The 13048-nt window shown below is 40.1% G+C and overlaps 1 protein-coding gene across 2 annotated transcripts in view; it reads right to left on the reverse strand.

Annotated features, from left to right (window-relative positions):
* Nucleotides 1-2789: 2789 nt before the first annotated feature.
* FBXW7 (F-box and WD repeat domain containing 7) overlaps nt 2790-13048 on the reverse strand; it is a 192026-nt gene continuing 181767 nt past the window's right edge. The window contains exons 9-12 of one of the 2 annotated variants that reach the window (XM_082316415.1): nt 11523-11704; nt 10220-10445; nt 5736-5946; nt 2790-4728 (exon numbers count right to left, since the gene is read on the reverse strand). In XM_082316415.1, coding sequence (XP_082172541.1) covers nt 4460-4728; nt 5736-5946; nt 10220-10445; nt 11523-11704 — 888 coding nt within the window. In that variant the 3' untranslated portion in view covers nt 2790-4459. Of the gene's footprint in view, nt 4729-5735; nt 5964-10219; nt 10446-11522; nt 11705-13048 lie in introns of those variants that run through there. The other variant, XM_082316416.1, reaches the window with a different exon arrangement.

A 13048-nucleotide genomic window follows, 5' to 3' on the forward strand; every position in this document is an offset into this window, starting at 1 on the left:
TCCTGAGGACCTCATGTCCACACGAATGTATTTTTGAGGTGTTGGACCAGCTCTCGCTTGGTCCCACGTGCTCCAGGAGTGGCTCAAGCGCCTGGGGCGTGCTCCTGGAGAGCTGCTCCAGATTTAGTTACACCCCGAAGGAATCCTGTCTGTGGGCTCCGAGGCAGCACTGCGCTCAGCTGGGAGAGCTGCTGATCTGAACTACAAATTGGTGTAGACACAGCTGTTAAATGTCTGGTCTGATTTCTTGAATCAGTAAATGGAGACTGTAGGAACGGGCGCTTGGAGGAAGTGGCAATACTAGTTCTGACTTACTGTTAGCTAAAATCAAGGTCCACTGAGAATAATACCTATTAAAAATTTTTTTTTAATGTTGTTGACTTGGCTTCAGGTACAGGAGAAAATAAGGAAACTCTTTCTGGGGCTAAAACAAAAAGAAAAAAGGGACTCGGCATTAAAACAAGAGGGTAAGATGCCAGGAATGCTAGCGCAATTATCTCTCTAGGATAGCTGCAGATATTTTGACGTAGCCTACGATGACTAAGCCACTAGATTCAAGAAGTGCCTGTGTATTGAGAGCATAAAGCAGTTCTAGTCTTACACTACTATTCTTAAATGTTTTTATTTTAAAAAAGCCCACTCCACCCACTTTAAAATCAAAATCTAATTACACGAAATGAAAATGTTTCCTGAACAGCCTCCGCTGGAGCACGTGCTGCCAAACTGAAGACTTCATACTAAGTGAACTATGTTACGGTGAGTGCGTCAACATAAAGGGGGTAAGGAGACGGTGAAGAAAAACTGCTCTACCAGTTTCTTACATGACGTGTTTACTACAGGCCCATTTTTGAAATGCTGTCACTTAAATAAATGAACAAATTTCTGCTTATTGAGCTATGTTGTTCAGGTGTCTCGCAAGCAACGTCAACTCTTACAAACCTAAACAGACTTTTCACAAAATAGGTGGCTTTAGAGCGCTAACACGATTAACTTTGTAAAGTTGTTTTCTTGAAGGGGAAAAGCCTTTTTAAGAAGGGATTTTTAAGGACCATGTTGTTTTTTGTATTTAATGTGATAGTCTATCGTATCTTGACTTTGCAGCCAATAATTTTTTTTTACCTGAATCTGCGATGGTGGAAGCTACGAATGTGGTTTCCTTAACGTGTTCAAGTTATCTTGCATTATTTTGAACATAAGATAATGTTGGAACTGCACTATCAACCAGAAAACTTCTGAATTCTGGTTAAGCACGTTTTGCTTCTGGTCATATTGGCGGCTTAAAGTGTACTTAAACACAGCTTGAACTGATTTGGATTTGTCTTCCTCTTCTGTCATTTCACTCCCCTGCCCCGATTTATATTCCTGCCCTCCAGCGCAATGTTACTCAGAAATCTCTCATTCTCCTGCACCGTCAGGCCAGCGCCTTTGCTCTTTGAAAACGTTGTTGCAATTTCGACAAATCATGGAAGAAAATGACATAATCTTAAAAGCTATTGCTCTGTTTCCTGCATTAAATATTCATATTTTTACCCCTTGATTTCCATCCCCTCTCACAAGTAGTTCAGCCCAGACTGACGTACCTTCTGTCGTCGGTGGGCTGAGTCCTGGCCTGCCTCCTCAGCAGAACGACATGAAGTCCTGGCAATCTTTCCCTGTCATTTTAGGAGAGGATTAGCTCTTTAATTGTTCTTACATAAATACCGAGACGATCAGAGCTTTTCCATGTCAGTGCTTGCTGCAATTTTTTTCCCCTTAAACACCAACTCAATGAACAGATTTTTTACAATTTGTAGCTGCTCAGTCATTTTGTATGGCTTTTTAATCTCTAGAGGCCAGATGGAAGTGTGATCCTTCAGCATTGCTTGTTTTGCATAATGTAGGGATTGGAACTACATTTGAACAGCACATAGTCATAGATGTATAAGTGTATAAATATTTTTCTTTTCCATCCGTGTATTTTCTCTTCTAATGTTTTGGTTTGGTTTTCTTTAATGACAGTTTTCTACAGGGAAAACTGTCACGAACAAATAAATGCTATGCCCTGACAGAAGAGTCTTACGCAGAAGAAAACAATGATTTTGGTCAAGGAGATCTGAGAGAGAAGCTGACGCTCCAGTGGCATTTCTGAGACAGCCGATGACTTACCTTGGTTTCAGGGCACTGATAAAACTGCTGTTGGACTGATCTGGAATGATGGTGGGTGGTTTGTTTTTTTTACTCCCTTCTTCAGAAGCTTTATTTCAAGCTCTCCTACAATCCTAACTTTGATTTTAGTTGTATTTATGGATTTATTCTCTGCTGTCAGACTGCAATCAATTGATTGAAATCTATAAATAATAACCATCAAGTTTCAATTTAAGATGCAGTAACAAGATGCTATCGGAAGAAGTTTTACATACTTGAGCAGCTTTTTATAGCTAACTCCCTCCAGAGCCAAATCCTGACACGCTCCTAGCGAGAGGAAGCTAATGGCTTTCCCGCATGTTTGTCGAAGCCCGTGTGACAAATCCTATACGGACACTTGCGCACCTGTTTGTGGAAGGCTTACATAAAAAGTCCTGCGACATATTTTAGCATCTACCAGTAAGCTGAGCAACTTGACCTGCTTTACCCTTTGTAGGATATATGATATTAAATTAACAAGAAGAAATAGGGGGGGGGGAAAAAAAGACATGCTAACATGAAAAAACACATTTTATTGCACTTAAGTTATAAGAAAATAAAATTTCTAAGTGAATCAAACCATAGACACAATCCCTTTAAAGGTTGTTTTCCTCCATCATGTCAGGTTGTTACATAACTAAAATTAACCAACTGGAATCTGATTGTTTGAAATCAGACTATAAATAAAACAAAAACAAAAAAAAAAAAAAAAGGAGGAAAAAAGATCGCCTAGGATACAGTGTTAAACCACTTTCACAGTTCAGCTTGAGTTGTGGCTCTTGGAGAATGAGGCAAACCATTTGACTCTTTCGTTTCTCATTTTGTTTGCATGTGACATCTTTACAAAAACGTTAAGTTTTTGCTCTGTCAGTTCCTCCCAGCAATAACTGTAACAGTTGTTTTTTTTCTCAAATACTGTAAAACACTAAGACTGACCAGCAACTTTATTTTCATTTTTGTATTTTATAATATTTTTTAAAAATTTTGTCAGTTTTTTTAATGTATGTTCATTCCATTCACCACAGCCCTCACAAAGAAAAATTTCCCCACAGAACAGGCTGCAATAGCTTTGTTCTAAGGAATGTGTTTTAATTTTTGCCCAGAAAAAAGAAAATAAGCTTTGCACACACACTCAATTCTTTATTTGCAGGCAAACTTCACTCTTAATTGTCTGAAACTCTTCCACTCTCAGCCTCTTAGAGGCACAGTTGGCTCAAGTTTCAGTGGCAAAAAGTCTTTTTCTGTAACCAAACTAGAGCAAATTTGGAATTCAGTCTGGGACTAAAACGTCACAGCAGAAAAAAAAAAATAAAAAAAAATAATTTGCTTTTCTTTCTTTCATTTAGCAGCATAAATAAGTTTGGCCACTGGGAATACAGTACAGGGGTGGGACAACAATCCCGTAATTGAAGACCTACTTCTAGCACCAGCATTGCGAATTAAATCCATCAGAGGACTCAAAACCCAGGACAACTTGCCACCTCAGAGCAACTTATGCGTTGAAGAGTGTAGATGGAAGCAACAGTAAATAGATTAAACAGAGGCTAATACTGTGATTGACATTGGCAATGGTTGGCAAAAAAAAGAGGAATAAAAGAAAAAAAAGAAAAAGCTCCGATAAAACTGTACAAAACAATTCACAGTAATATTTTAGCTTTTCCACACCAGGAATGGACTCTTTGTTTTTGTTTGTTGGTTTGTTTTTTTTTTTTTTTCATTGCAGATGCTCTCTAGTTTTTGAAAGTCAACCAGTGACTGCTCGTAGAGGTTGGAAGGGACGGCTGGAGGTTGTCCGCTCCAACCCCCGGCTCGGAGCGGGGCTAAGGGAGAGCGCGTTGCTCGGAGGGGCTGCCAGGGCCCAGGGGTGCACGAGCAGGCTCACCTGTGCAGCTTCTTTCAAGATCTCTGTGGTAAAATAACCTGTTAACAAGAACTGTAACAATTTTTTTTTTTCACCTCCAAATTGCTCAAGGAGCAGCTGGAGGAAAGTAAAGAAATAATTGCACCTGGTTTCATTTTGAAAGCCGTATTTTTGCAAAGCTGCCCCGGTCAAAAATGTAGCCTTTTTATGTGACGAGACAGCAAATGCCTCTCTTGTCAGTTATAGTTTGTCATCTTTGTCTTCTCCTTCGTAGTCTGTAGGTCTTTAGGATCTGTTGCCCCAAGCCAACATCCTGCACCACCAAGGACAAGGGATTTTTTTTCCTTTTTCTTTTTTTTCTTTTTTCTTTTTTTTTCAGGGGGAGGGAAAGGAGAACATCGTCTACACGTTTGGACAAATTCATCTTTCTGCCCTTCACTTCATATCCACGTCAAAGTCCAACACCAGCAGCTTTGTTTCCTCAGTCCCGTTGCGGCTCCCAACCGCACACACTAGCTTTGTGTTAGAAGCTCTGATCCGCCACACGACGCCTCCGCTTCCCCCGCTCTCCAATGTGACTAGATTTCGGATAAATTCACCCGTTTTCAAGTCCCAAAGTTTTACAGTCCCATCATCTGAGCTGGTAATTACAAAGTTCTTGTTGAACTGTAAACAGGTCACAGCACTCTGATGCTTGTTGGGACCTGTAAAGGTAAACCAAAGTATTTTCATTTGTAATTAGAAAGCAATGTCAGGCAGCACTGCATCTAAAATAAATACCTAGCTATTTGCATGCAGCTTTTTCTACCTAAATGCGTTAACTCCGTTTTGGGGCATTAAAAGGTACAGAAGCCTTGCTGCGCTTTCAAAAAGTGAATGCAGGTACAGAAAAATCCCCCCGTATTTCCTTCTTTGTTACAGTGGTCTCGTTTTGTTGCGTACGAACAGCAGGGCAAGCGTGCACTTGGACATTCATGAAAATGAACTTCACCATCCAGAATGAGGTAACTGCTGACAGCATTTGTCTCCAAGTCCCTTTGAAGTGTTATTATGAGATTACTCTATCAGTAAATATTGACCGTTATATATTGACATATAAATATATACTGTTAAAACAGCAGAGTTTGCTTTACAGTGAAATTTAATTTTCTGCTCCAGCCCGCGACGCTGCATATGATATAAGACCTTTTTTGTGGGGGGAAACGAAACAACGTGTTTGTGTGCATGATGCCTGAGTGGCAACTGTCAGAATGGAAATGGAAATCTTTCTTCTTACTGAAATAAAGAAAACATCTTCCACTCGTTTCTCTCAATTTATTGCAACAGACAGTGTACTTTGCCTCCCGATCCAATTAATCAGTAGGCTTTGAAACATCCAAGTGACCCCTAAATAAATACATTGACTGACTGTTTTGAGATGTCATTTCCTACATATTTCTGTGGCTTATTAGGCTAATATACCCGTAGCAAATTGCTATCAGTCCAGACCATCTGCCTTTCATAACAGGCAAGTGATTTGAATAGATTAGATTAAATACATTTTGTTCTTCTAATTCAGAGAAAGATCATACAGCTGTCATCAGAAAAATATTGAAGTTGTAAGTGGTCCATGCTTGTTTCTTCGTATGTAATTTTAAAAGTTTTTTATATAGAATCTGCAATGTAGATTACTGCAGGCAGCTTGATTTATGTGAAGGTAGTTTAAGCTCACCTTGCAATGTCTGTAAACATTGTCCTGTTTTAATGTCCCAGATTTTGACTGTAGAATCGGCATTCCCAGACACGAGTATGTTGTCCTTGAGTTCCATTCCACTTGTGAGAGACTGGTGGCCTGTTAGCGTGTGAATGCAGTTGCCTGTCTCCACATCCCAAACTCGGATGGAAGTGTCAAGAGATCCACTCACCACATGGATACCATCAAACTACAAGAAAGGTAAATCTATTACAAACAATTACATTAGGATCTTGCAGTGCTCTGTACGGAGAAGGCTATTAAGCATTTAATTCACTAAATGCAACATTAGATACTATATATATTCAGAAGCTGCGTTACAAAATGATAATTCAGGCTAAGTAGAGATGGTCGCATTTGATGTCAGAGCAGGTGATTCATGGTCAGTGCAATTTCGTGTTGTAGACTTGGTCTGTAGGGTTCAAGGAGAAAGACTCTTGAACCACTGGTCTTTTAAATGTAACACAACTCTTAAACACAACAGAATCCTGACTGTACTGCAGTGTGCAATAGTAAGAGAACGTTCTTTTCCTAACAAAGATGTTGACAAGCCAAACCTGCTTTTCACAAGTCAGAGGGGCTTGCAGCTGGAGAAGGGTAACAACAGTAATCCAGAATCATCTACACAGAAGCCAAAACATAGGAAAATGGAAGGGATGTAATAGAAAAATGCTGGGTTTAGCCATTTTATAATCATAATTGTGTGCAGTAAGGAACTTTAACTTCCTAGTTATTGTTGGGAAAGGTATACAGGCTAACCCAGATGTCCAAATTCTTGGATTTTCTGGTCTTCATATAAAATAAAAATATGTAGATGATGAACATGGAGAGAAATCAGCTAAGAGATGAGACACTTTTGACCAGAAGGACTGAACTTGTAGAGATTATAAAGGTAGAAAGTAACTTGAGAGAGAGTGACAACGACGTAAGAGTCCAGAATTCTCAAAAAAGAGCAGTGGAATAAAACCAGTGGGCTTCAAGGAGGAATACTTCAATAAATTGAGACTTCCTTCCCATGAGGTTTTTATATATCTGTTCTCTGAGGGGAAGAAGAGTTCAGGAGAGTTGGCACTTTCTTAAAGACACAAACTATCCTCGTGTGAAGGAAAGATAGGAAGTGTAGTAAATTACCAAGACCCACTTGGCTAAAGCACAAGGAATTGCACAAAAAAGTAGAAACTAGATCAATGGGCGTGTTTAAAAGAGCACACTGGGACAAAATCAGAAAGGCAGGGCACAAAACAAGATAAAAGTAGCGAGAGCTGTTAAGGATGGTAAAACACTATGCTGTAAAAAAAAAACCTGAAACCCCCCAAAAAACCAAACCCCAAAAAACCCCCACAAACAAGAGGAAGGCCATAATAAAAAAGCTCATTTATGCTCAGTGGGAAGGAAACACCAACTGAGGCCAGCTATTTAACTTTTTTTTATGCTTCAGCCCTCAGCCATCTGAGTGTAGGCTCACGGCACGACCACCACTGACAACCGAGTAGGAGCTTTTGCTAGAATGGGGAAAAAAACCCACATAAGGCAAGTTGTTTTAAGACAATCTCCGAGACATCTGCTGCTATCTTTCAGAACCCATGGAAGACAGACAAGTTTTCAAATGGCAAATACAATTCCTTTCTTTATTGAAGGAGATGATGATGGGAGATGGGGAATTATGGATCGGTCAGCCTAAGGTCAATTTCCAGAAAGAACTAACAAATAATCAAGCTGGTTGTAAGCCCTTAGCAATGCGGTAAGTAGCAGTAAGCAGATTTGTGGGAAAGTGATCTTAACCAATATGAGGTTCTTTTTTTTTCTGTGACAGAGTAAAAAGCCATGTGAAACAGCAGAAGTCTTGGTTGTATTTTCACAAAGAGGCAGGCAAATTTGATGCAGGGATACTATCCCATTCAGAACTTTGTTCACAGCATGGTTATAGGTATCAGAAAGAGTTTGGGGAGGGGGGTGTCTGGCATGTAGTATTTTCACGAGGATTTGGCTGACGTTTGAAATGGTGGAACTGACCCAAAGCAAAGAGTGTAAAAGTCAAGAGAAAACTGTGAAGATCTGAGCTTGGCAGGGAATGAATGAAGGTACAGCTGCAGCCCGGGAGAATGGAGGCTGGGCAGGAGTCTTTGTTGCAGCTAGGGCAATCCCACACGACTTGTCCACGTGGACGGACTGGTATCTACTAATGGTGAAGAAAGAGCCCAGTTAAGGGAACTCAACTATCTGAGACTGCTGCTTTTTATAAAACCTGCAGAAAACTAACATCATAGATCTCTATAATCAAACATGGTTGGGCATGGCACCTAGGTTCCACAGAATGTAGATAGCGACTGGCACGTACAGACTGCTTATCTACTGGATACGTGGCATTGTCGGGGAAAATATACTAAAAACCCCCGCTCTGCTATCTGAAATAGGGGTACGCTATATAAGGCATGTAAAATAACTTCTCGCTTCTAGTAAGCATTGACAGATTTGACTGGAATTTTGCGTCCTGTTTTGGGCACCCTGCTTTCAAAAGAGGATGAGAACTAATTTGAGTTCAGATAAAGGACAAGGAGTGCTGTGTAGCCCAGCAGACTTGTTGGGTGGAAACACTACAGAACGTTTTTCTTTCCTAAACAGAACTAAACCGGATTGATGTGTCAAAGTTTGAGTTCTTTCCCCCTTTCCCGCAAATTAATTGTATTCCATGTACATAGGGTATTTGGCAAGAGAGGGCTGGGCATCGAGAAAAACTTTACTCTGATATTGCTACAGTCAAAGAGACAACGGTTTGGATCAGTGGTTGAGCTGTTACCCACGAGCCCTGAGAATCCGTGGATTACTTCAAAGGCAGCGAACAAGAGTAAGAAAACACAACATGGTCAGTAGTCTTCAAATGCTGCGTAAGGATCTCTGGGAAATGTTAGGGGGTCTACAAATGGGGAAATACTGAGGTATCATAGAACCTGCCATGGAGCGGGGATGGGGAGGATGGGCTGGTTAGTCTGTGTGAATATTCTATTTATGGGAATTCTGCCATTTGGGGCTATTCCAGGCCAAGGGCAGGAGCTCACCATGTAATTTTGAAGACTCTTTCTGTCTGTAAGCACCTGCAGCCTCCTGCCTCCCAGAAATTTGTTTTAGAATACCAGGTTCCATTTACAGGGCGTAAATAGTACCGGTGTGTAATATAAGCCCATTGTTTGATCCATTATTACTACAGTATCAGAGCAAGACACAAATATTCATAGGCCAAACCAAGAGCCACTGGTGAAGCGAAGGCAGAATAACATAGACTGTTCTCAAACTGCCCTAGATGAAATACAACCTTCAGAATATTTTTGAGAGATAGGTAGGTAGTACAGCATTTTTAACTTGTTTGCTGCTTGTCTAGAGAATCCTTCGCAGCATATGAATGTAAGAGAAGAGCTGGAGTAAGTTTTCCTACATATGTTGGGAAACTAAACCAATTAGGTATTTTGTTCGTATTTAGTCTATTATGGCGAGAGACCTTATGATGAAAGCGTTTATGAAAAATGTCTCTAGCACTGAGCTTCGCTTTCTGAGCCACAAACCAGAGCAGTTACGTGCTGAATGCAACTTCCCGATTTTGAACCGTCTTTGTTCATTTCTTTTTCAAGTCCTGCCAGATTGTGGTCAGAACAGGCACAAGCATGAAATTAATTTCTTTCGCCGTTCAATGCCTGGAAGTGATGCTTTGACTCTCTGAATGAACAAGATGATCTTTTGGGTTGGTAAAGGTAAGAAGAGCCTCCATGAGGTCTATGTACGTCTTTGCCAGCACAGTTCTGATGAGCAGCGGGGTGACTGGTTGGCAGCAGAGCGGTACCATAATAACCTGCATCTACAAGAACATGTCTCTGTTGACAAAGCCTCACAGTTGTAGATCTGGCCTCTACTCAGAGAAGAGGAAGTAGAAAGCTGGAGATTTACATCAGGGCATTAAAATTTTAGGTTCAGCCTCACTGTGAATTACAGTTTGGAACTGGACGATGGGACTACAAAATACAGATAAACGGTTCTGCATAATTCAGAACATTAATCCAGTGGGGTTTTTAGCGCATTTTCAATTACTATATCATCTGATTTATTTGAAGTAGTAACATAGAATTTCTTTGGGGAAACCAAAACCATAGTTCCAAAATACATGCAAGATTTCAAAAAAACCCCAACCAAACAACCCAACAACCCAGAAAACTACTTAACTTGCTGGTATAGGGATTTGGGCTTTATTGTACTGGGTGCTATAAAAACCCAAGCTCCTCTAAAAAAATCTCAGTCTCTAAATTAAGACAACATGTAACCAGTGTAACAAGATGAAAGAGGGGAAATATCACAGATGCCTCCATATTCCTGTGGCCTGTATAATTTTGGAGTAGGCACCCCCAATAAACAAGGTGAAATAAACCAACTTTAAATGTTACTTAAGGGAAGTAAAGCAGCAGATGAAAATCACATACCTGTAATGAGTAGACTCTGTTAGTATGCCCTTGCAGCGTGTGCAGACAGGTCTCTGTCTCCGGATCCCACACTTTGACCATAAAATCATATGCACCACTTACAACCCTTCTGCCATCATATTGAACGCACCGAACTGCAGCTACGTGGCCCATCAGAACGTGTAAACACTGGCCCGTCTCTATGTCCCAAACTCTCAGAGTAGCATCTCGAGAACCACTGACCACTCTGGAGGAACAAGAAAACCCCTCCTGTACTTAGCATTGGACATAAAAGTATTAAAACAATTAGACTTGGGTATAAATCAGTTATGAGTTTTAATTTGGGACATTAGATAGCATTAGTCCACTAGCCACCAAAGATCTGGTTTGGTGTGACATTTTATTAGGGTCGCAAATGACTTGAGTGTTTTTCTTCTTTGCTCTACTCATCTCCTCAGGATCTGTCTATTTGATACAATTAGCAATCAGTATTTAAAAAGGCACTTCGCTCCTGAACAGCAAAACGATACCGTGAGAACCAACAGGGACTGTTACATCTATCTGTGAAAGATTAGGAGTATGCTGAGCTCAAGCCAGTGCTATGAGCCTTCTGTTTTAATGACTGAGTTAACTAATTATAACAATTAAACAAAGAATATCTTTAGAAGTTTTACTTTTAGTAAAGTAACAAGTGTTATTCTGCTTGATTTTTTCAGTTTATACTTTTAAAAGCTTCTTTAGGCAAGAACAGAAATGAGAAGGAATTAATATTAATGGCATTGATAAAGAAAAACCTCATTGTTTTTCAAAAAAGAAGTGGTGCAACCAACAGGCACTCTGTCCAGCTCCATGCCACAGCCAAGCAGAAGAGCTCTGCCATGTTCATTGAATCAAGACATGGTTTACTATTGCAGAAATTATGATATAATCAGTTAAAATTTTAATAAAATACTGCAGTGATGATACTTAAAAAGTCATTCTGTAAAATGAGTAAAATTTTATAGGATTGACAAAAGGGAGAAATTATTCAGAGTGTGGGAGACTGGATCACAGTGTAACAAAGAATTAGTTTTGAAATAATGTAGAATGTGACTTTATAAAGTACGTGACTCAATTTTCTGTTCTTTAATTAGTACTCTTATGCTTTTGCTGCTATTAATCATCTCCTCCCTTGTGTTGATTTGTGTAGTTTAGTGTGAATGCTTCGCCTGGTTTGTATTTCACTCGGTGTTGGATGAGGTACCCAAGTCTAACAGACGTTTTCTGTGAACACAGGGGTGTACTACAAGCCAAACTGTGGCTGGAGCTTTGGACAAAGCCTTACCTTTTCTCATGGAGATGCATGCAACGCACGGTGGAGGTGTGTCCGTACAAGGTGTGTATGCATTCTCCGGTCTCAGCGTTCCAGACTTTCAACGTTCGGTCTGTAGAGCCACTGATGATGATATTGTCCCTCATCTGTGATGACCAGACTCCGCCTGTGTGCCCAACCAGGGTTCTCAAACACTGAAAAGAAATATTTTGCTTACTTACCCTTTTGACAGAGTTGAATGGAAACTTAAGAGAAAGTAATCTTCGAGGTAACAGTAGTCTCTCATAGCAAGAGCCAGAAGACCCCTGGAGACTGCTTTGTGATTGAACTACAAAATCCCACCTTTTAGAAAATACTCTCATCAAATTTCTCTCTCCGTTGTCGGTACTTCAGCTATAAGGAATTTTTCCTATAATCTTCCCCTTGATAAACTAAATTGTCTTTCCAAATTTCCAATACCGGGCATGTTTTGCAGCCTTGAGTCATTTTCCTGGCATTTTTCAGTCACTGCAGGTTTTCCAGTAGCTTTCTGAAGCCTACGTGTGTTAGAACTGGAGAGAGCATTCACTTAGCAGTTTTACCACCAATCTATAAACCATATACTCTTATTTTTCGGTTTGTTTATCCAAGAAACATCACGTTCTGTAAACCACAGCCACAGCATCAATCCTGAAAAATCACGTTTCAAACCTTTTTCAGACTTTACTGTTGCCCAGGAGAGAATCCCACGCTACATAAGCACGGCCTACCTTCTTTGATCCCAAACGCATGACATGATTTCTCACCACGTAGAGACAGTCTTTGCTCACACCTACTTCTGCAAAACCTCCGTCGCTCTGGAACAATGACTTGTCTCTGTCTCTCAGCCTGTATTCCTTACAAGTAACAACTATATATGCTTCCTCACCAGGCAGCAATAAGTGCTAATTAGCACAGACAAGAAGAGATCCTTGCAAGACCCCTCTAGAAAGATACTCCATGAAGACTCTGCATTTACATTAACAACATGATCTCTATAATTACCCACTTTCTAACCCATTTAAATATGTGCCATGTTGATTTTTGCATTGCTCTATTTTCTTCAGCCGTGTCATGGGGATACAGCCTTGCAGTGCACATAGCCGTCTATTTCTGCACTATTATTTTTATCAGTCAAACCTGTAACTGCACAGGAAAAGAGGTCAAGACAGTTGGATGATCTCTTTTTCTGTAATCTAATGCTAAGTGGCATTAATTGCCGTGGCCTTCCTTTAACTGTTAGTTGACTCCTCTTGACGTAGTCCAGTATTTTTTATCTGAGATAATGTATCCTAAATACCCAGTCTTTCAGTTTACTCCATTTAAATACTGACACATTTTAGCTTTCTGGCCATCTTTTCGGATCTTCTCCTTGTGCTCATACCTTTTGAAAACACACCAATATTTAACATCCTTTTGAGTTTCTGCCGAAATGAAGTGTTCTGTTATCGCTGCATGCTCTATTTCCATCACATGAATTTTCTCCCAAAATAAATATTTTTTCTGCATCAGTGATAGTA

Source organism: Platalea leucorodia (assembly GCF_965183815.1).
Source record: "Platalea leucorodia genome assembly, chromosome: 6".
Lineage (NCBI taxonomy): Eukaryota > Metazoa > Chordata > Aves > Pelecaniformes > Threskiornithidae > Platalea > Platalea leucorodia.